Raw genomic sequence first — 25,184 nt, forward strand, 5'->3', positions numbered from 1 at the left:
TAGAATCATGAGATGGTCCGTCCCTTCTCCCAATCACACTGACATGGCTTTCTACTTATGGAGTCCCAGCATGATACACTACCACAATTTACATTTGTTCTGTCAGTGGTTGTGTAGTGTTCACTGAAGCCGAAGAACCGTGGGAGATGAGCTATCAGCATATTAAGCTAAAATTGCAATTTAAACATACTGTTCCTTATCCACGTTCTAACAGGATAGGATAAGGACAGTGAGGATTAAAGAAGGCACACAGACACACAGGGCCTTCTGTATCAGTCATCAGACTTCAGTTTATTTAAAATCTGGTAAAATCAAAGCACCCAGTTTCATCATATCAGAGGCACAACCTTTTTTTTACTCAACAGTGGCTATCTTCTAACAGAGCAATGGGAGCTATCTCACCTCAGAGGTTTCACACTGCAGCACAGGGAGCATCACTTTATACAAATGGCACAAAGGTTGATCACATATCCAGAGTAGGATAAGGAGAAAAAAAAAAACAAAAGCATTCAGAACAGAACAGCAGGTAAAAATGAATCATTATCCCTATGACTCAAGGGAATCAAGAAGAATCAAGAATCAAGGAAAAAGATTGTAAAATATTGACTTGAATTGCCCCATTGGCTAAATAGTGACCTTTTTTTTTTTTGTAAAGTCTGCTGAGACATATTTGTGATGAAGGGCTATATAAATTAATGAACTTGAGCTTGAAGAGTGTTTTATGACCACTGAAGGATGTGCATTTTTAATTAGACTGCCTTACCAAACAAATGCTTTGTCACCATTAGATGCTATACACATTACACATTGTCAGCACTGTAATTTTGAGGAGTAGTAATATTAAAATATCCTTCAAATCAATCCCTGAATTTGGGTGTCAGGTAACAGAAGATAAATACGCACATCCTGGCTTCCAAGCGACCAGTTATATCAGCTGGCTGCTTTCAGCTTCAGCTACTTATATTCCACTCATTGACCCAGTGATTGCATTTATTTGAATGGGAGGGCCGGTGTATCTACACATTGGTGTCATATTGTCAACACGCCCCGTCATTACATGTCTTTTAAATAGCGCTGAGACTGAGATTTAATGGCTTTAAACATACTAAAGGTAGACTTCAACAAAAGGAAAATGTATTTGAGGAATAGTTCTTTCAGAGAGGGTAATACAGATAAACATTACTTTGCATATTAATTTACATGGCTGATATACAGTGCATGGCATATTAACTGGTCACATATAGTTGTGGTGCTTAAGACCAGATTTCTGCTTATTACTTTGGTTGAAGGGCATGAAAGCAAAGCACTTCACTACAATCAATAACACATGGAAATCACACCACATTCAATCATGGGTATAAGGCACAAATATACTTCACATACTAAGTAGCATGTGCTCAAAAAGAAACTTCAAGTTTTTGCACAAAAGAAATGCTTTTCAAGCACTTCCGCCACACTGCAAATGTGGCTTAATATATTACAAAAATCAATAAATAATTAAGAATATATTTTTCACAATCATACAATTACTGCAATATTCAATACCAAATAAGCAAAATTATTTTTCCTTTCAGTCACATCAGTGCTCAGTGATAATTTTTGTGTCATCTGTGATGGATTTTGTACTGATGGCAGTGAAACTCAAACCTGACTCAGTCTAATGTTGCTCTTCATAAAGACGCCAGTTCTGCTGGTTTCTGGATCAAAACATTTATAAAACTTAAAACCAGATTAACTATAGAACCCCTGAGTTTCAGGACAAACGCTGAGGTCAGATAATTACATTGTGTGTCAAGTTAAAATACTTACCTCAGCTTAATTCACAGTACACCATTATATCACCAGTCATTATGGTAGGCAAACAATAGGTGGCTGTAATCATGCAACAGTGGGTTATTGTAACCAACAGCTCTTTATCAGTGTTTATGACAAAGGAGAGGCATGCGATGTCATAAGAACTTTGTGGAACTGGTGGTTGACTTTCAGAGTGTTACATCCATATCCGAGAAGCACAGCGTCCCCTTTTCGCTTAAAACCAAAGAAAACAAAAGAACTGCTAAGGAATTGTAAGACCTGTGTGACCTAAACTCACACAACTACCACCAACTCACTAATTATCATTTAATTAAATGCTGGCCTGTGATGTTTCAAATATTAAAGGCTAACATAAAAACCTGAACCCAAATTTTGATGGTTAAGGACAGGATAGTGTTCAACAGTTGCTCAAAAACAGTCTGCTTAATTTCAAGTAATGCACTTGGACATTATTTTTAGGTTTCTGTGTTTGTGGGGCTAGAGTCTGTCTACTAAGATGGTTTATATGGGCCGGTGACACAATGTGCTCCATCCCTCCAGTGGAGCTGCAGAGACTTGAAGAAGCTATGCCAAGGCGTACTGATGCTGTTCTGGTGGCTTGTGTTGGCCCGACGCCTTACTGAGACACTTTATGTTGTCGTTTTTTCCCTTGTCAGCTGTCTGTAGATAATATTAGGAGATCTTTAAATGTGCTTGGGGTTACCAGTGATGGTAAAAATTAAGCTATTTCAGATATCTTAATAATTCATTTCTGACTGAATAAACTGGGAATATTTTAGTTGGTTCTGGCCACTTTCTTTGAGGGTCCAGTCCACTAAAAGAAAAACCATCTGCTTCGAGTTTCATTTAGGCCTTTAATGTTTGGCCTTAGAAGGCACCCATGCACTATGGACAGTAAGGCCAGGATCACAAATAATGCACTGAAATGTGTTAGTCTCCAAAAAAAGTTCTTTCAATTCAAATGCAGGAATCGATCGAACATGTAGGATTTTTGTCTACAAATGCATTCATAACATATAAAACACATATCTATGTTTTTTGGCTTGCTCTCAGGGAGGTTTTTGTGATGGAGACAGAGATGTACGAGTTTATGTAGTGTTTCTTTTCAACATAAGATCCTTGAGCAGAGTTCTGTAGTGGTTGCAGCAACACAGATGCGTTTCAGATTAAGTGTGATCTTGGTGTGAAGGGAAAAGATTCCAGCTCTTGCCCATGTCCATAGTACATACATTATGAGACATTATGAGAAACAAGGTTGCCTCCTCTTGCTTGTTCTCTTTGTTTCCATCTTCAAAAGGTCTTGACACCTTCCCACACCACAGGAAGATGCAGATTTTCTTGTTAAATATAACTGGTTTGATGTTATTGGATTTCTTAACGATGGCTCAACAACTCAGAGCTCTGATTGCATCACTGACCCTCTCGCATTATAACAACCCATTATCGTTGTGTAATCTGAGAAGGCACTGACCAAGGCTCTGACCTCTAATTATGTTACCAGCCATCAACATTAGTCTGCAACTGCCAAATTGCAGCCTTTCTGGCATAATTTACCACAAGTATATGCTTTCACACTTTCCCATCTCTTTTCACCGTACTAATAAGATTCTCAAAAAGGGAGGACTGCCCACAAATGTTTTCTCACGACACTTTGTCTTGTGTTTGATACCAAGGCATATTTCTTAGCCTCGTGTTACTTGGCAATAAATAGGTGATGATTCAGATTCTGGGGAAATCTAGCAGCTTTACAGCCACGACCCTGATTTCATCAAGTCCAAAAAAAAAAAAAAAAAAAAAAAAAACACACACAACAACAACAACAACAGCAACAAGAAAATGTTGTCACATTCAGCAGTCCTGTGACTGGGAGTCTCTAGTTGTTTGTGTTCAGCCGATTTCCAGTGACTCAGTCCAACTATCATTTGAAGAAGGCCTTGTCTCTAATACAAACATGAACAAATCTGCAGTTTCCTCCAGAATCTGACTTGTTTCTGATTCCCTGTGGGGCAACGTCTGCTGGGAGCGCCCCGCTCTCCTGTGTAAGTTCCTTTGAGCAGTGGGAAATTAGGTGGTGATGGATGGGTGATTGGGGTGAGGTGGTGGTGGGGGAGGTGGGGGTGTCACTGAGTGAAGCTCTTCTTGATGGCCACGTTGGGGAAGAGGGCAGAGAGCTCCTGGACGACCCGGGTGTCTATCTGGGAGCAGAAGGAGACGTCGAGGAGGAGAAGCTGTGGACACGACTGCAGAAGTTTCTTCAGGGAAGCAGCGCTAACCATTCGCGTACCTGTCCATCAGTCAAGTCACAAGTGGGGAAAAAATTTTGCTGATGTGATTACAGTGGACAGATTTGTCAGGGAAAACTCTTAAAAAGCTAAGTTAAATAAACATAATATGAAGAAGACAACAATTATGTGACAGTAGAACAACTTCTTACATGCTGATGGATATGACCTCTCAAGTAATATAATCACTAAGACAAAAGAAACCTTGGGTGAATGATTTTATCATCAATTTGTTGGTCAGATATTTTAGTGGCTAATTAATTTACAATAAAACAACCTATGCAACTGTAAGTTTCAAATTAAATTAAATTTCCTGTGGAATATGTCATTATAACTGTAGTAACTAACTACAGTTGGCATATTATAGACTGCGCAAAAACCAAAATAAGATACTCCTTTATGGGTTGCAACAACGACATTTAGTTTTCATGAACTGTCAAGTTTGTTCAAGTTCGCTGGATAGTACGCTCCTTATAAAATTTCCACTGCACTGTAAAAACAAGTCAAAATCTAAGCTCACTATACTCACGTACCTGAAATAACACAACACTAACATCAGCTGCATCTTTCATCAACTGGATATGGACAGACACTTCGCCATCACCACCAAACTTTCTTTACATATGTGAGTATCATCAGAGGCCAGCATCTGTCCTAATCTGTCTTAATCTTTTTTTTCCAAACTCTTTTTTTGATTTTCTTTATATTAAAACCTGTTAAGGTGTGCCAAGTTTTAACCAACATGTTAATGCAGCTAATACTACCTGTCAATAATCATTATCACGTGTTGGCTTGGAATCACAATGCACATCACTGACTCATCAGTGTCCCAGAGTTCATAATCCAACCAGAGCCTGAATTCCAATTCATTCCATACTTATCGACTACCTGCTGAACTAGGATGTGGTTTGAAACACATCCTTGGTTGGAGTTTTCTGGAAGTATTGCCTAGGTTAATCTGAGCTATGTGCAATATAAAATTAAATGTTATGTACATGCAAAATAGATTGTTTAAATAGCTACCATAATCAATAATGAATCTTTGTTGCCCTTCACAAAATATGTTCATTTAGAGGTGGGTGCACAGTTTTGCTTGTGCATGAAATGACTAACAAGGACATTAGGAGAGCAAGTCCCCTGCATGGTGTGTCCGGTGAGAGCCTACCCAGTATGTCAAGGTGCTGCAGTGCAGGGCAGTTGGCAGCCAGCTCCTCCACGTCCGAGTCGCAGACGGTGCGATTGGCAGTGAGGAAGAGTTTGCGGAGGCGTGGCAGGTTGCGGGCGAGATGCTGGAAACATCCGGAGCTGCTCTGCAGCGTGGGACACCAGCCGAGGTCCAGCTCCTCCAGCATCCTGACCAAGAACAGAGAAAATGGGAAGTTTGGGATGACCTGATTCACATTTCTCTCTGCAAATAAATACTCAGAATCTGCAGCCAGTCACCGAGTCACTGACAACAAATCAGCTCCATTTTGTCTTTCACTTGCTGTCACACACTAGAGCTTTGGCTCACTAGTCTATAGCTCTGAGATAGAGTTGTTCATGATTACAAATATTGATTTGACTTCCAAGCTTATGGCAAAACATTTTAGGGTGAACTTTCGCTTTTAAAAAGTACTCATATAGCATCTTAAAAACAATGAAACATAACCACATTAATTCGGAGACAGTATAATTATTGTAAACGATAGTGATAGCCATAGCCCAGAAGACTGGCTGCCTCTTCTAGCCTCTACACTACATTTAACACTTTTTCCCTACTGGGTTGGAGTGTGCGGAAATCTGCTGCACTGCTTTATGGCAGAAAGACAGGTGCCTTACAACACAAAGCAGGAAGAGGCTGTTGCTCTTAAGCAAATAGAGCTTACGTTTTGAGGTTATGGCAATGACAGATGGGGTGATGGAAGGAGTGGAGGTATTGAACAAAAAAAAAAACACTTCCAAAGTGTTAGTCCTCTTGAGTAATGCAAAAGATGCAGGGGAAGGTGAGGAAGGACAAGTCGCAACATCTTGTATGTAGTCTATAGGAAATATGGTCTTAACTCTAAACAATAAATACTTGCACAAACAATAGCACTGGTGTGATATAGAGGTCTCCAATTATCTCGACTGGTTTCATTTGTTTAGGGTCATTATACAAGTAATTTGAGAATAATGTATAAATGTTTAAAAATATGTGGCAACTTTAAATCTCTCCCTCTCTCCTAGGAGAAAATATTTCCCCAGGGTCATCATAAGTGTTTTATATGGTAAATTGGTCCCTTGCTGGCACTTGAGTGTATTTCCAGTGCATTTTATGGTCATCCTGATCATTCTGATAAAGGCATGCAGCCAAAACATGTTGGTGAAATAAGCACAGAGACAGTCCATTTTCCGACATTTTTCTATAATCTCATTATTGCAAAATTAATTTAACCAGTTGGTGTAGCCGACCTGCAGCCAGAGACCAGCTCAGCCAGGCCTCGCTCTGTCAGGTTCCTGCAGCGCCACAGATCCACAGAGCAGAGGGAGCGGCACCGAGCGCTCAGCATACTGGCCACGACGTCATAGTCCTCAATCTGTAGGGAGAGAGGAAGCCTGCAGTTAGGGTGTCATACAAGACTAAAAAAATGAAGCTACGAGAGGGAATGAGTGAATAAGTGAGTGAGTGAGTGAGTGAGTAAAAAAAAGTGTGAAAACTTTTAAATGCTGATTAGTGGCATTTCTATCAACTGGTTTGAGGCACATAAAGCTTCTTCCTGATCAGTGGCTGTGAAAGAAAATTAATTTTAAATGGAAGAAAATGGAAATGGTTTTCATGAATTAATCTGTTTTGGGTAAATTATTATTGTTCTTTTGTTTTCAGCTACTGTCGGCCATATGTCATGCTTTTACCTAAAGACTAAACCAAAGAAATGCACTAATTCACCAACTCATGGCTCACAAACACAGAACCTTATAAATGGGGCAGAAGGTGTGACCTTTCCGGGAAGTCGCAGTGGACAGATCCGTTTGCAGAAAAAAACCCCATTGCAAACGGCATTATGCCATTACCTATTCAACAACTACACTTCCATCGCTCTCGGTCCCATTATTTCAATATCAATAAAAATGTTTGTGTCTTGAGCAAGAGGACAAACTCTTTGAGATATTGTGGCAAATTTGTCTTCAATTTCTTTTTTCCCCACATCATAATTAGCATCAAAACTCCATCACTTGGATGGAAACCCAGCTGGCGACTTAGGTGGATGGATGACTTACTGAGCATGTGAGCGAGCAGTGAGTAATTGAGTCACTGAGTGAGGAAGTATGTGCTAGATTTTGAAATATAGGAAACAAACAAACAAACAAAAAGCAGCCTATAATCACCACAGTTTAGTAAACAAAACCAGTTATGCCAATGAGGTCATTAATAAATCTAATTAAAGCATTGATTAGCAAATATTCTATGTCAATGTACTTGTACTCACATAACACATGGGTGTTACTAATAAAAGATCAGTATTTTAAAGTGTTAAGCAGGTATGACAATTCCAAGGAAATTTGCTGTTCCTCATTGATATGCAAATTTATGCAGCAATGTGCTCCAAAGTCTAATCATCAGCTCTATAGGGGGCACCTGTGGTGTAAGTATGAAGTTTCTATCATGTGTTGTTCTTGAGCTACTGTTTTCACATGAACATGTCTACACACAACGTCCGACAGACACACACGCCCACGTCACTATGACAACATAACGTCTTGGATGCCATGTGCCACGGTGACAGGACATGTCAATTAGCAAATTACAATACTACATGCCTAGTAAGAAATTAAACAGCCTAATAACAACCTCATCACACCTCTGTCAGCTCAGACGTGTTTTAATTGATTACATTTCTACTGGGAAAAAAATGTACAGCTTAGGTTGGACAATAAAGTTCTATTCTATTCTACTCTATTGTATTCTATTCTATTTCACATCTTTCATTCAGCCAAGACTATTTTCACCCAACCTGTTCACTGCTAGCAGCACAAACACTGCCACACAGCTGATGTCTTTGCCATCTTTTGGACAAGCTGCTCTGCAACAATGAGCAAGGCCACCTGGAAAATTGTGTTGCTGACAGGCTGCACATTATTTTTTCTTCTTTGTGCTAGCCCTCCTGTGTGTGTGTGTGTGTGTATGTGTGTGTGTGTGTGTGCAGTCTCACCCTCACACAGCTCCCTAGGTTGAGGTGCCTCAGCTCTATGCAGAAGGTCAGGATGCTCAGAATAGCTGTTTGCTGCAACAACAAGGGGGGAGAAAAACAAGACACAGAATTGGGATTTCATTACCTAAGTTCAACTATTGAAAAAGTGTATCCTGTTATATTTTGTACGTGCATGATAAGGTGAGAATTTGCAACTTTGTGATCAGGACAACATAAAAAGTAGGCAATGGTGAGGAAAAACAGAGGGAAAACAAGAAAATAATTGCTGTGTTGAAGCTATGTGCCCCAAAAACAAAATCCTGAAATAAACCACTGAAAATCTTCTCTCTGAATGTAAATCGAAAGGTATATGTTAAAATAACAGAAACAGGTCCAGTAATGTCATTAAATATAACTTCTAAGTGATTTACCCTCCCCTTCCTGGATCGCGCAGCAGATGTATTTAAGGAAATTTAATACTGCACAACAGATTGTTTTTACTTCTGAGAAGAGTGGAGCGCGGCGAGGACAGGGACCTCTTCAGTGGCACTGCAGCTTGGATAGAGATATGGGAATTCAACACTGCAAAGGCCGACACATGTACCTCAGTGGCAGGAGAGAGTGTCAGATATGACAGTGAAAGCCTCTTGTGTTATGTGTGTGTGTGCACCAGTACGGTGTGTGTGCTTGAGGTCTGTCGCTGGCATCTTTATAAATGCCTTTCTCCAGCGAGCGAGCTATTTAATTAGAGCAGTGACAGGGTAATGACAGCTGAGGTGTCAGGGCCTCAAACAGACACACAGCTCGCTCTGTCTGCCTCGGCATAAACAACCTGCAGCGTGCTGCCTGGCTCCACCGCCGAAACAGTACACTACCCTCTACCCACACTGCTAGCCTGAAACATGACAAACACCAGAGAAACGCTGAGGTGCAAAAAAATAAAAATTACTCAAGACAGTGGTTTTTCACATCAGGCAGGCCTGAACTTGGGCTACAATACGCATCACTGGGACCTCTGAGCCCTGAGGTGAGTCGGTTCATAACAAATGACAACAACAGAGAATTCGCCATGCCAAGACCACAACATGTACCATCCAGGGGTCAGATAAGCAACTTGTAGAGCTCTTAAGAACTGCAATAACATAAATCCACAAGTATTCACCTACAACAGGGTTCCTGCAAATTTCACTAAGCAAAACTCGAATGAATGAAAATGAAAACAAGTGTGGAACAGTCAGAACATAGTTTTATGTTATTGGGCTCATTTAGCAAGACAGCCCAGTCTTAGATTACAAGATATGGTTGCTTTATTTAACCATACTGAAGACACTGTAAGGCCTTAAGCTTAGTAGTGTTGACTCTTTTGGTTGATCAGTAACTGTCATGGGGCCCTGGTCGGCCAGGATTGTGGTTTGTCAATTAGTCCCTCCCCCATTTACCTACTTTAATTAGCCTATTTTTTGGCAATAAGTTCTAATATTGGAGGTATTTGAATAGCTCTTAAAATAAATATAATTTTAATCATCTTATTTTTTATTTTACATTGCAGCTGTTTGGAGTGAGATAAACATCAATAAACATAACCACCATAACAGCCAAAAAAAAAAAAAAATCCTTAGCTGGGGACAGCCCTAGAGTTTGAATAAGATTATAGTAATTTACGAGTAGGCGAGTAGGCTTAACACCATGGCCTTGATGCCTCATTACTTTCCATAACTGTGTCATATCAGTTCCTTCTTGTATTGTAAATCTGGGTTTTCAGGTGGGCTGAAAACCAACACTTGGTTTCACAATGTGTAAGACAAGTTGCAGCATATATCCCATATTCCTGCAATGTGACCAATTTGTTAAATTTCACCATATTCCAAGATTTTCCCAAAAAAATGATCGAATTTCCAGAACCTGCACACATTCTCTGTCAAGTTATCCTAGTTAACCTCTTCAGCTCTGCTAATCCAATCAGTGGGTTTGTCATTACAAATGCATGCTCCTTGCATTACCTTTGTTCAAACCCATAGAAGTTTATTTTATATTCTAGTGGAAAAACAACAAACTTGTTGCCCATGCCTACCTCTATCTTGGTACGGTAAAGCACCAGCCTGCGGAGGCGCGTTAGTTTGGAGATGTGCGTGAAGGCCTGCGGATGGAGCCGGTCGCAGGAGGACAGGTTGAGCTCCTGCAGTCCCAGACAAGTCTGGGAGACGACCTCCAGACAGGCCTCGGTCAGGAAGTGGCAGCAGGACAGCTCCAGACACACCAGGCTGTGGCCACAAGCCTTCATGAAGCTGAAGAGGCAGATGGCAGGAGATGAAGAGGGAGACAGAGACAGGGGGGGAGAGAAAGGGAAGGCAACACTAAATTTCTATGATAAGCAAAAGATACCAATATGCATCTACCCTTATGAAAACTTGACTGTACATATTTTTCATGTTCTCACATTTTCCCATTTGTTACATACTGGATGTAGGCCATTTATTTTGTTACTGCAAATAGTCTCATATTTGCAATTCCATTTTCATGTTAAACATATTTCTTCTTAATTTCCACTTATTTTCTTTGTCTCAATAAACTCTTCTATTGTCACCCAGGCTGTATATAAGCTGTAAATGAACAAGTTTTTCCTATTATTTGTTATCTATATAGATTCACTTAACATTTCTCAACACTGAAAGTTTTGGTTGTGTCAAGTTTAAAACCATCTAAAATTCATCTATTCCTGTTTGTATCTCATTTATCTTTGCTGTATCCTATTATCTTCTCCTGCAACAACCCCTTTTTCCCCACGGGGATTATGCAAGATTCATCTAACCACCTAATCTATTCCCCAAACAGTGATACTAATATGATAGCTTTGTGAAGTTGATTAGTTCAAAAGTAAGACAAAGCAACAGTAAACACGTTGTCTCCCACGAATGATGCAGCTCCCCCTGGGTTAATAAGCAACAAACATGTCACCTTGATTTTCCCAACTTTCGTTAAAATCTGATCAACGGTGTCTCAGATATCATGCGTGACACACAAACAAACGAACAAACTAATTAGTGTAATTTTGAAAATGCCAGAACACAGTGGTGAGATGCGTCATTTTCTCAAGTTTCATCAAAATCCAATCAGCACTGTCTTGAGATGTCGCACGAAATGAATGGATGAACAAACAAACAAACAAACAGACCAATTCATCGTCCTTCCCCTCTTCGCCTGATTTCATCCTGGGGGACAGCAAAAACACCACGAATGGAAGTGTTGTGGTAAATCTATCGTTTTTACAAGGTCACTTCCTTGTTTGGAATACATGTGGCGTGCTGCCAGTCTGACCTGCTGAAGCCAGTCGGGGTGAGAGCCCCGCGGTTGCCGGTCCAGGACAGGTTGAGCCTCTGGAGGAGGGTGCAGCGGCTCTGCAGGTGCCCCAGGGAGGCATCACTCAGCCGGGCCCAGTAGGGCTGCAGACTCAGCTGGGTGTACTGCAGCGGGTCGCAACAGTGCTGGTGCAGCAGCTTACAGCTCTGGGCCAGACGGCAGAGGTCTGGCAGGGTCAGGTGGCTCAGTATCAGCTGGATCAGCTGTGGACGGAGGACAAGGAGGGTGGGGGCAACAGGAGGGGAGAGAGTAAATATGGGAGGAGAAAAGCAACAGAGATGACAAAAGATGAGACAAGAGAGGGCAACACAAGAATAGTGTACGTCTAATAATGTGTATTAGAAACTGTAGTAGAAAAAAGTAAAACAGTGTACAGTGTAGAGTAGGGGAGAGAAAATGCAGAATAGCGCATTTATATGGCAATGTATAGTAAGCAGCAGAGTAGTAGAAAGAAGAATAAAACAGAAAGCATTCAAGTAATAGCAAACATAGTCAAGTATTAAAAGCAGTAGAGTAGGGTACAGTGGAGCAGAGCAGAATGATGTAAAGCGCAGAGAGCAGCAGAGTAGTGTAGAGTAGAGTACACAAACAAGCAGAGCACAGTAGTGGTAAGCACAGTAAAGTAAAGAAAGCAGTAGAGAAGAGTAGAGTACAGCAGAGTTGAGCAGTGATAAGCATAGTGAAGAAAGCCATAGAGTAGAGGAGACTATAGCAGAGTAGGGTAGTGGTAAGCATAGTAAAGAGAGCAGTAGAGTAGAGAATAGAAGAGTACAGTAGTAGTAGGCATGGTAAAGAAAGCAGTAAAGCCGAGTATAGTAGAGTACAGTAACGGTAAAGAACAGAGAGCAGTAGGCTAGAGTAGAGAATTAGTGAGCACAGTAATGCAAAGACACCTGTAGAGTAGAGTAGAATATGGTAGGGCACAGTAAAGAAGAGTAAAAAAAAACAAAAACAGACGCGCAGAGCATAACAGAATTGAAGTGGATAGTAGGATAGTAGTATAGTAGGATAACAGGATAGTAGGATGGTAGAAAACTGTAGATTAACGCAGAGCAGAGTAACGCAGAGCACAGTAGTATAGTCAAGAGAAGTTTCAGGTTACTGTGAACTGTGTCCATTCTGTCAGGCAGAGTAGTTTATCTGCAACACAAAACACTGATATCAGAATCTGTGTGGAGGTGAGCTGGCTTGTTTCTGCACTGTGTTTCTATGTCTCTCAAAGAGAGAATGGATCACTGTGTGTGTGTGTGTGTGTGTGTGTGTGTGTGTGTGTGTGTTGTAGTGAATTAACAATACACAGTGTTCAAGCGGGTATCAGCTGACAGATAATAGCTATATTGTGTTTCTGAAATAAACACACACGGCGGTTGTGAAGACTGCCGCTAATGGCAGCGGTTTGGAGAGGAGATAAGAAAATGAATATCAAGAGTTCTGCTGGTGTTTTGAAGCTTGGCTCAGACAACATGATATGTTTTTATGGCATGGAAATTACTCTGTTCCTGAGTACGTACAAGATCAAATGTCAAAGTGAACCAGACTGTTCATGTGTTTGTGTATGTGTGTAATACTACAGTGTACAAATCCATTTATAAGGTGCAATATGATGTTTTTTGGGCTGGGTATTGTCAAGAACGATACGCTTCAAAATTGATAACATGGGACACAATACAATTCAATATTTCATGCTTTATCAATACCATCATACAGTATTTATGACTGAACTATGCAGTGAATTTATACAAGCTATTCAGAGAATCTTTCTGGAACTGTGATAAGTGATTTTGTGCATTATTTTTATGGCTTAGAGAACAAATTGAGGCAAATTTAATTTTGCCATTTCCAGTCCTGTTTTCTGGCAAATTAAACATAAACAATGCAGAATTTATTTGCAACAGTGAGTGCACTGAAATAACCAGTAATAAAACCATGTACACCAAAAATGCACAACTGTTCATGAGTTGAGCTTTATTACTAGCATTTAGATTTAACTGCAGCTGTTTCTTTCAAGAGGTGCCTACTCAGGTACGGCTGTACATTTGTTGTTTTCGCAGTCTTTTAATAGCGAATGGCAAAGCATGCGGATAGTGTTCTTTTCGTTGGGGTTATGCCACCTATTTAAATCCTAATTTTAATCTCTTCCATCATTATTACTGACACAAGGTTTGGTCAAAGTTGGGTCCTTCATACTTGTCAAAATATATTATGTAAAATGATCACTTATATGATAACTGCTCAAATGGAGACCTTTGAAAAAATGACAAACTAACTGCTCTAGGGAGAAATAGGCCTAAGGGTGGATCAAAGTATGAATATCTTGATTGTAAATTGTATATCACAAAATAAAAATCCTAAAAAATGGTGTTTTGGTATAATGGTGAATTGTTTTGTCCCCCACCCAGCTCCAACTGACCCAGTGTACAAACTGTATACGTGTTATTATTGTGTCACCTCGTAGGGAAGTCTGTCAAAGTATCCATTCCCTGTGTTCTGGTGCTTGCCGTCCCCTCCTTGTCTGAACGGGCCTCCCACATCAGACAGCTCCTCCTCGCTGTCACTCAGGTCGCTGATGTCGATGACGGGCATCTTATAGAGAGCCAGGATGGGCCTCTCTTTCACCCCGCGCAGGATGACGGCGTCCAGCTCGGTGTAGTACTCCAGCAGAGAGCTGTTGACCTCCAGACGCAGCAGGTTGGTGGGGAAGCTGAGCTGCTTGATGGTGGGGGAGAACTGGCGTGCCTGGGGGGTCAGAACCTTGGTGGGCTCCCCTGACCACAGCACCTCCCATCTGGACAAATAAGGAGGAGAGTAAGTGTGTGTAGGTGCGTGCATGAGGAATTAAGCACATTTAATTAGGTTCAACTGAGGTAACATATGTGATATAACCATCTCTTATGTTGGTCATTGCTAAATGCCATGTAGAAAACTGTCTTAAAGGGAATGTTCATCCATTTTGGAAAAATGTAGTATCATTTCACTTCCCCTCCAGCTGTTATGTAACAGTAGTGGTGCTATCTTCCTCTCATTGTTACTGAGTGCTGGATACTGGCTGGATGCTCCAAAATACTAATCGGCAGCCTCCCAAGATTGAGACAGACTTTCCTCAGCTAACATTCTTGAAAATAACCACCTTGTAGCACCCAATAATGTGATAATATCCTGAAAATGTAATACAACTAGCGCTTAAGTTGATTGCCAATGTAATAAAACCCAATTATGTAATAACTTGACCAATAATCTAATAAAATGCCATGACTGAAACTGTAATAAAGTTTTAACTGATAATGTAAAGCCTTATTAACTCACATTTTTCTTAATTTCAAAATCGATCTGAAACCTTTTTTGAATGCAGAAATTTCATAAGATCAGGCAAGGCAAAAGTGACACTTCACATTCAATAAGCACTGCTGCTGACTCAGATGAATAAGAATATTTCATGGAGACTGAATCCACTGCTTTGCCATCATCGCTTGCTTCTGTAAGGTTAGCTATCCTCTGCAGTTTGGGTCATCTTCTGGTGTCTAATCCAAGATCCACTCTAATCTAATGAATGATCCTTACCCAACGGCCAATGAGCATGGGTACGAGCACATTCATTTCTCAGTGATAAGGGTTTTATTTAATGTATCTTTGTCTGATAACAATGTACCACATGCCGTCTGTTCTAAATTTCAAAATCTACATAAAGACTGTAATTTACATTTCCAAATATGAAATCAGTGTCAAATGTCTGTGTTTTCACTGACAGTATTATAAATTTTGTATACTTGCACACTTCACATTTCCAAGAAAAAAAAAAATATGTTTTTACATTAGTACATGGCATCCACCAAAATCTGTCAAAAAACATTATTAAATGATACTACAATATCAATCAGGATATTTTATTACATTACTGGTCAAATTATTACACCACTGCGATTTATTACATCTTCAATCAAGTTAAGTGCAAATTTTATTACATTTTCAGGTATTATTACATTTTCAGGTAATTATTACATGATTGGGTGCTACACACATTAATTCCCTCAAAGAAAGTGTCACTATACAAAACTAAAATGCACATACAATCAATAAGTGCACAGGTTTTGCTCAAACTACTGTTAAAACCTGAATTTTTCCTATCAACATCCAGATTACTGGAACTTCTGCACCTCCTGCATCACTCCGCATCACTGGAGCCACCACAGAGACAGAAGTAGACTGCCTCATTTTGCAATCTTTCTTTTTTTCTTCACTGAACACATGTGTGTATGTCGGAGGATAAAAATAACAGCTTTCTCCAGATTACAAAAATATAGCTGCCAAGTAATGTTATGACTAGCTACTTCCTCTTTTCCTCTGCTCCCCTCCATCACACACGTTTCATTTACCTGCCAGGCCCCTGCCAGCCACTGTTGTACTGAGGACCAGCACAGAGAGCTCGTACCACACAAGAAAACAGGTCTGCCATTGACTTTTTCTTTTAAACAGTAAACATGTTTATGCTATTTTCAGGCTGTAAAAATTCTGCTACACACCATCAAACTCAAACTATTAAGCAATTTGAGGGGACTGAGGCTGTTATTTTCACGAATGTTAGCAGGGGGAGGTCCACCTCAATGGCAAGAGGCTAACAGTCAGCATTTGGAGCTTCCAGCCAGTATCCAGCACCGAGTAAGAGGAAGACAGCACCACTACTGTCCTACAAGGAGCTGGAGGGGTAAGTGAAATGTTATCATATTTTTCAAAATGAACTGTTGATCTGTTTAAATGTTACAAATGGTGAAGGATGACAGAGAACAGGAATATCACCTGGGATCACAGCTGTTTTTTGAAAGGAGACCCACAATAACACCAGAGGGACCAACAGGTAATTCTGGCATCCCCGAATCACCAGCCTCTAAGCCCACACTCAGCATCCATCATGCCTCATCTATATTACCCTACACTGACCTTAAGGTTACATATGGCTCACAACATTTCACCACACTTAAAACAATCAGGACAACATACCCTGCTTCTTTACTCTCAATGCTGATCCTCAGCTGCTAGCTTGTTGTAGCTTATTTAATGTCTCATGTAACACAACTTCAACAACAGTTGAATATTGAACAGTACTAGGTCAGGTGTTAGGCTGGTGCTGATAATCCCTGATGGAAACTAAGTGTGTTCCTTACACACTTAGTTAATTTGAAGAGTTTATTGGCCTTGGAACAGCCAATTTTGAATTCTGACAGGATATGTCTAAGTACTTGTGTCTGAACACAGAGGACGTGGAGTTTTCACCTAGCCACTGAAGTTTTAAGGAGTTGGCAGCACCTCACACTTGCTCCAATATGAATCTCTGTATGTCTCCATATTTCATGGTTCTTTCCAAATGAGCTAGTTTTTACAGTCTCACACTGGATCCATTTGTTCTGCTTATCTTGAGAAACTGCTTTGGTACTCTGCCTGCTCCTGACATATTTGTGCAACAACTCATTTCTTCCTTGCTAGGAGGGATACTTTGGTCTGTAGAGGTTTGCTTGCGCCAAGACCAAGGTCTCCAACACCATGTTTCATTACAGCTTGTGCTTTTTTTTGACCAGCTGCAAGGCCAGGTGCTACACCGGCTTGCCTTTTCTTTTAAGACTCTAGACAACTTCAGCCTTATATTCAGGCCTTTGAATTTCTCTGCTAGGCTAGACAGACTAGAGGAAACATGAGTGCCTCCTAAGCATGGAGTGTTCCTCTGCTAAGACACTGTAAGGCACTTGATGTCAATGTAATGAAGAAATCCATTACATTGGCCTTTAATTGGAAAGAGGGTTATATAAAAGTTAAAAAAAATAAAATAAATGCAAGAAGTTATGCAAAAAATGTCTCAAAAACTGCCATGCTAGATTCCTTGAGGCATCCAGAAACCAGAAGGCCAGTGAGGGCCTGGTTAAAACCAGTATTACTGGTTTGAACTGTGTGGTTTCCCTACACAGCTCTGTCTTTACCTGACATCAGTAGGTGGGTTCTGGGAGAACGGGTTGAGGGAGCAGGCCAGGATCTGGACAATGGCCCCCGGGTAGTAAGTCTCAAGCACCTCCACTGCTGTGGGGTAGACGGGCTCCTCAAATGCCAGTTCAATATAGTCCTGGCTTCGGAAGCCTTTCGGCGTGCGTCGGAAAGGCGGTGGTGCGCTGGCACATTGTTCCCACCATGTCCCGTAAGCTCTGAACACGGCAGTCTGGGTGAAGTCCCCGGAGCTGGGGTAGACATTGGGCACCCCGGCCAGGTTCCACATGGTGTAGGACATGCTGTTTTCGCTGCCATAGTGGGAGCTGAAGTCCAGAACCTCCTTGGCATACTGCTCCACCTCCACACTTACCGGCAGCACCGCCCGCTGGCCAGACTCCACGGCCCGCCGACTGGTCAGCGCCTCGCCGCGAGTCCCACTCCTGGAGCGTCGCCGCAGACAGATATAGTAAAACATGCTCAGCAGGGTTAGCATAGGGAACTCTGGGGCTGAGAGGGGCAGAGGTGATAAAAGGGAGGCTAGAAGAAGGAGGAGAGCAGCCTCCACCTACTGGCAGCACTCTTACTCAACGGGCGGGGTCTACAAAGCGCAGGCTAGAGGCCCAGCTGCATGCATGACCTGTAGGTCAGACAGAGACAAACACATACAAGAGTGAGAACAACAAGACAGCAGGTCTAAGATGCATCAGAGTCCGACTCCTGCTTGGACCTCAGAACAGCTAAATTTAATATTACAAGCTACTGTCTGCTGAAATTGCTTCAACAGGGACTTCAAAATGAGGACACAGGCTGTGTTTACATTTTAATAAACAACTCCTTGCAGGACAAAAGCTTGGGGAATCTATAGGTAAATCTGCTGCTATTTTAAATAAACCATGAAACCAGTGTAGTGATGTTGAGAGTGTTCTTGCTTAGGCTTAGGGCTGGGTGATATATCGATATTCTATTGATACGATATCAGGCTAGATATCGTTTTGAATTTTGTATCACAATATAAGTATATATATACTGTATATATCAATGTTTTAAAGGCTGCATTAAAGTAAAGAGAGATACTTTTCTGAACTTATTAGACTTTTCAAGCTGTTACGCTTGTTTGCTTGGTCATAATATCTACATTACCAAAAAATCTTTAGCAAAAATCACTTGAGTGTAAATGTCTTATGAAAGCACCAATCCCTACAACAGCATCACAATATTGATATAAAGGCATTTGGTCAAAGACACTGTGATAGTTGATTTTGTCCATATTACCAGGCTTACTCAAGCTTCTTGAGAAGAGCATGGCTTGGCTGCCTACCATACTGTAGGTGCAAGCATAACTTGATAACACAAGAAGCACTAATGTACGTGGAGTGTATGTAGCCCAACCATAGTGGGTGATATTTTTTCCTAGGATGGCAAAGCACTTCTTTGACTTACATTGATTCTCTATAGCTTTTCCTTAACCTTAAACAAAAAGTCAAAATGACCACTCACAATGTAAAAAATTACGTTGCCATCCTTGGAATCCTAAGGTTATCACAGCTACTCTATTGTTAATACCACAACTAAAGTGTTATGTGTTAATAACAGCACAAGACCTATTGCTCCTAATGATAACACACAACAGATGAGCCATGCATGGCAGAACATGGAGAGGCAGCTTGGAGGACACAACGCTTCTCTGACTCATATCACAAAGTCTGTAAAACCTCCTGGTCTAAACTAAAGTCAGCCTACACACCAGCATCAACAAAAACCTACATTTCAGGTAGGAACACAAACGCACCATGACTAGGCCTTATAAAATTACCACAGATCCTTTCATGGTTTTCACACTGTGAGTCATACAGGGGGTCTGATATCTGCTTTTGTTTCGTCTGACAGCAATCACACAATAAACAACGATTTGCTTGGCAGCCTCAGTACATAGAGTACATGATGGAGCATGAATTAATATTTCATTTAGTGTAGTCATTCGACTTACAGTAAACAGTGTTGATTACAAAGAAATATCAACTTTTCGATTTTGTTAACTTAAGCAATGCATGTTAGACCAATTCAAAAAGTCGACAATTCATTAAGTTTTTACTGGAATTACAAATAGTGTCAATTTAGAGAAGACCCCAAAGCATGCTCTAACATGTAGCTAACCGTATGTACATTTCACAGTAAATGAGGTAGCTATCATTCAGTTATCCTACATATTTCAGTAGAGTCTGGGGTGCAGCTCTCTCAGGGCTAGTTAAATCAATCATGCTGACATCAATTCCTGCTGAACAATGGTGCTGTTTGAGTCTGTAATGTTGTCAAATTCCACCTATCCTCTTCCTTCCTGCTTGAAGTTGCCTAGCAAACTGCCTTGGCAAACAATCCCCAAACACCGAAAGCATTTGCATTACACATGAATGTAAAGTAAGTTATCTGACACGCAAGCGAAGAGTTGTTTTCCTCAGGAAAAGGTGAGCTGCGTCCTTGGCATCTGCACCCACTGCTGTTGTTTAGGGTTAGCTGCTTTTAGTTAGCCTCCATTAGCTAGCTGGCTAGCCTACAGGGCAGCTGAGCTGTCAAAACACAGCCCTGTACACTGACTAGCATATTTTGTCTAAGCTAGTTTTACACAAGTACACAATCACCAAAATAGATAAAACATAAGTCAGATTTACGGGAAACGGAGATCGATAAATCCATTGAGACAACAGAGCTCTCTTCTTGCCATTTGTAGGATATTTCAACCTCGAAACCACATTAGCTCATGGTGCCTTCCGGTGCTGTCGAAAAAATAAAAAATTGCAACAAGAGCACATAAACAACAAAAGGAAGTCGAATCACAGCTGATAAAAAGAGACTTTTCTGTGATACCAGAGTTTGCGACACGTGTGTTTATGAGACGGGGTGCTCGGCAGCTGATGGTAAAGGTGATCCATACGGCAAAGTTTGGCTAATAAAATAAGTAAAACATCAAGTGACAGGCCTGCTGCACGTTTTCCGCTCTGCGCTGTGCGGCAGCAGCATAAAGCAGTGACACTTCATTTCTACGTCAAAGCAAGCCAAAGAAACCAAAAACGCTTCTGTTACAATATCCCTTTTGTTGTCATTATCGTCCAAAAACCACACGAAGGCGACGACAAGAGTGTTTTTACAGCTACTGACATTGGGTCTAGAAGTTACGAGGAGCCTTTTAAATGCAGCACCGGTTCCGCGTATCAAAGTGTCAACATCCGGTTTTAAAACAAAGAATCATGGGAATTGTATTTTCTTGTTCCTTTTTTTTAAGTGGCGCTTATCTTTTTTCAGCGGATGCCCTGGCATAGATAGATAGATAGATAGATAGATAGATAGATAGATAGAAGTGGGCACTTGAATAGGAGGGTAGCCTACTTTACAGAGTGTACAGCCTGCACAATGTAGAGGGTTGCACAGATTTGCCTTCGGGACGATCCTGGATAATCCAGACATGCCTGTGAGTTGCTACATGCCAGAGATAACCTTCAGTCTCAAACATTCCCAATACTGCAGTTGGTGCCCGTGGCCATACTTTCCCTCTGCACGACCTTCAACTCTTACCATCTCACTCATAGATACACTTTGTTTGTACTGAACAATTTATATCAGTACAAAATACCTTTGTGATTCATTGTGAAGATACCTGGCCTTGTTTTCACAAAAAGTTAGGTTCCACACAGACTTTTGAATGCACCAAATGTTCAACAGTCTCTATATTGAGAATTACATGTACTAAACTGAGTTTGTCAGTGACACACAGATTTGTGCCTGTCTGTATCTGTCTGTATGTTTAGTATGATAGTCTATATGGAGGTTACTGCATTTGCCCCTGTCATATTTAAGAGCATGTTCTTTTTTAACAACCTACAGAGAGAGTGAAGAGAGTGCAAATTGAAACCAGTTGTTGGAGCACAGGACAGACAATTTTCCAGTCCTCAGGGGGAAGAGAAGAAATTTACTTTGGCTGGCCTCCTTCTCTTTCTAGGTTTCTGTCATTTTTTTTTAGTGCATGCTATGTAGCTGTACCTCAGTGTACCATGAATTCTTACAATTTCTAAAAATGTTTGGGATAACTGGAAGTAAAACTCCATGCACTATTAGTGCTACAGTCTGCCCTCTGAGCTACAGAGAAACAAGATAGTGTTTGACAAAGCAACTGACAAAGCAAAAGACACAAAATAAAGCACTATCCCATCTTCGTGCATTTTTTTTTTTTTTTTTTTTTTTTGATAGAATAAAGACCCCATCAGTCACTTCTTTATATAATCTTTCCTGGACATGAAAACTAAGCATTTGTTCACTTCATGAAAGCAACAAGGAACACTGCAGAGGGTCGCACTGAGTGACTCCAGAAAAAGTTGCATGCCTAATATGAGAATATTTAATTTTAAAAGGAGATTATTCTTTCTGTATGCATCTTTCACAACCTCCAGAGACATAGGTTTGGATCAGTAATCAGTTCTCTTTTGATGAAACTATGGATTATGGAGTCTTTGTCTGCCCTCACCAAATAAAAAGGCTATCAGTGATCTCACTGACACACTATGACAGACACTGAAGAAAACAGCATGCAGTATTTACCAGCTAGTATCTGAATACAAAATGACCACAAAAAATAGCCTGAAATCACCAACTTAACATTCACTTGCCACTTTCATACTTGCACAATGTCATTTCCTTGGAATATAATATTGTACGTTTTATATTGCTCTTTAGATTTAAACGACGTGTTATAAAGCAGACAGTAAGATTCAGAGTGTGTTGAGGAAAGGTGCTGATAACAATGATAGCAGTCTGCTGGCTAGGCTTAATAGGAAAGCAGGAGACAGTTTCATAAGCCTCAAATACAGATGGGGTGCAGGAGAGAGGCCTCACCGTGTCAACTTACAAAGAAAAAGCGTGCATGATTTGTGAGGCCTGCCCCCTAACTTCATCCATTGCTACAACTCAGTTTTCATTATTAAAGTCTGCATTAGACAGTTGCTAATATAACACACACATCTGCTATGACAATGTGTATCTTGAGATTTGAGAAAGATTTTTGTTCCTCATGAAGAAATGAGGTTGTTGCATTGGTAAAAGTGAAAAAATTCAGTATGGAGGAAGGAATATTAACATGTCAAGAGAATATAAAGTAGGCATTAAAAAGAGACCTTAAGACTGATAAAAATAAAAGAACAAAAGCAATAAAATAGCACATGAGCAACTTTGTGCATGGCTATGTAAACTTATGTGTTTCCAACAATGTTATATGAATTACTTTCATGTATAGATCTAATGTGCTTTTCAAATAAAACACATCACAATCTCAAACTGGATTATAACCTCATCAGTTATTCTCATCCAATGGCACGATCAGTTAATACCAAGCTTTGTAATGAAGACTGACCCACACAACTCAAGTACACACTTTTTACAATATTTTCACCTACTGAAATTGATGTGAAGTTTTGTTTTGGTCCCTGTGCCAAGCCTATTAATTTGATCACAGCTGTCATAATAACAAAAACTGCAAACAAATTCTCTCTCTCTCTCTCTCTCTCTCTCTCTCTCTCTCTCTCTCTCTCTCTCTCTATATATATATATATATATATATCCCACTGTAAATCATATGTGGTCTCTATAAGTGTCGTTGTTAAAGGATTAGAGGCTTGTGGCTGTCGTATATAAATACTTACACTTGTTATGCCTTGTGCCAAGGCTCCCACAGCTGGCAGACATACAGCTATAAGCAAGAATTCACTTATTACAATCAAAATCTCTCTCTCTCTCTCTCTCTCTCTCTCTCTGTCTCTCTCTCTCTCTCTCTCTCTCACACACACACACACACACACACACACACACACACACACACACACACACACTCACTCAAATTCAAATTCAGATTCAAATCCAAAAGTGCTTTATTGGCACGACAAATAGACATTTGTACTGCCAAAGCAAACGTTACAAATAGGACAATAGAAAGTAAATATTCATATCCAGAATAGCAGCATATACAGGTGTAAAACAAACAAACAAACAAACTAATTGACAAAAAAAAAAAAACAACAACAACAACAACAACTAATGATTACAATGCATGTAGTTACAATGTAAGTGATGCTGCATGTGATCACAAACATACAAACGTGCAGGACATGCAGGAATGATAATAATAAAAAAAAACAATAAAAACAGTGTGTCTCTCTCATGACATGTATGTATAGTTAGTTAGTATGCACACACACACTGGCTGCTGCTGTGCCTCAATATTGAAACTACAACTGCATCAAAAAAAGAAAAAACGACATTCCTTAAATGGGCACTGCACGCGCCTCCTCACGCGACGTCATGACAACAGGAAAAACAACTTCCGGGTGGCTAAAGCAACAGTGGCGCGGTCTATTCGAACAAGGTAAGGAAAGTGGACTATATCCGACTTTTACATGTTAGGTGTCCAGTTATTATCGCGTACAAAGATGCGCTGGAACAATGAAAGCAAAAACGGGGAAAAAAGAGCGTGGCTAATGTGATTTTTCACGGTTGTGTGTTTTTTCTTTAGTCCGCTGCTTTAGCCTTTATAGCGAGCAGTCACCTTCATTAATTTAATGTTAACGGAAACGGTTACCTGGACTTTACCGACCGTAACATCACCATTAACTAGTTACCCACTCAAACTTGTCATGAAAATTACAATTACGCTAATTTAAACTAGCAATTGTCACGTGTTACTCTGTTATTATGTGTATTAGGGGTGGCATAGAGAAGTCACTTTGGAAATAGAGAGTCTAGTCCAGAGAGGAGATGCAGATAAGTGGAGAAATAAGAGAGTAAGTCAACTTTTCACTGTTATGCTGTTGAAACTACAGCCTCGGTGATGGTTGGCACAGCAGCACTTTTAATTGCATGTGTATATAAATTAAATCTCTATGTCTGTTTTGCTTTCCACACGCATTGGATGGCTATTTATCTCGGCATGCAAACGATATAAAGCAGTGTAAAGTCTCTACAGAAAGTGAAGTGTCTTTCATCAGTGCCAGTGTGACCCCTGGACAGCAAGTGATTCATCTCAATAACCGCTGCTGGTTGAGTTTAGATGGATATGTGCACTTTGGCTCGTCTTGGAAGGGAATCAAAAATTCCACTCCTCGCTCACTCTTTATATTCAAGCCACATCCCCAAAGACAGCAAGCTTTTGGCATTGCCTCGTCTTACTCGTCTCTATTTGTGTGCTACACTTGCTGCTTTAGGTGCTTGTAAATAATCACTGTGATTTGGTCTGTGTTGAAGTTCTTGTGCGTAAGGGCTGCACCTCTTTGACCCTCATGACTAACTTATGTTCCCACTTCTTTTTCTTTCTTGTATCCTTTGATAAAGTTTAGGAGAGCAAAAGCTCATCCATACTGTAAAAAGAGAACTACTCTGATATCAGATTTTTTACTTGTTATTTTTACATCTGCACTTTAGACAAACTTTGCTGAGTTATAAGGCAATCCACACAGTTGTGATTCTTATGCGTACCTTTCAAGTAAAAACAATGACTGATGTAGCTTTTCATGAGTAGGAGGGATGTGATTTATGTCTTTCACCCTGGGCTCTGATTTGGCAGGTGGCACTTTAATTT

At 40.4% G+C, this 25,184-nt stretch overlaps 1 protein-coding gene across 2 annotated transcripts; it reads right to left on the reverse strand.

Moving 5' to 3' along the window:
• Window positions 1-265: 265 nt before the first annotated feature.
• On the reverse strand, window positions 266-20,719 carry fbxl4 (F-box and leucine-rich repeat protein 4). Of its 2 annotated transcripts, XM_030071926.1 has the most exons (10): window positions 20,435-20,719; window positions 20,239-20,343; window positions 17,569-18,209; window positions 14,054-14,390; window positions 11,564-11,808; window positions 10,320-10,533; window positions 8,270-8,341; window positions 6,531-6,655; window positions 5,263-5,450; window positions 266-4,099 (listed from the first exon to the last, which is right to left on the reverse strand). In XM_030071926.1, exons 3-10 carry the CDS (start codon window positions 18,063-18,065, stop codon window positions 3,936-3,938), a joined length of 1,842 nt encoding a protein of 613 aa, XP_029927786.1. In that variant the 5' UTR covers window positions 18,066-18,209; window positions 20,239-20,343; window positions 20,435-20,719; the 3' UTR covers window positions 266-3,935. The 2 variants fall into 2 exon arrangements, with proteins under 2 accessions (XP_029927786.1, XP_029927785.1); XM_030071925.1 differs by having other exon boundaries at window positions 20,239-20,719.
• Window positions 20,720-25,184: the final 4,465 nt, after the last annotated feature.

The sequence above is a fragment of the Myripristis murdjan genome, chromosome 16, assembly GCF_902150065.1.
Source record: "Myripristis murdjan chromosome 16, fMyrMur1.1, whole genome shotgun sequence".
In the NCBI taxonomy this organism is placed as follows: domain Eukaryota; kingdom Metazoa; phylum Chordata; class Actinopteri; order Holocentriformes; family Holocentridae; genus Myripristis; species Myripristis murdjan.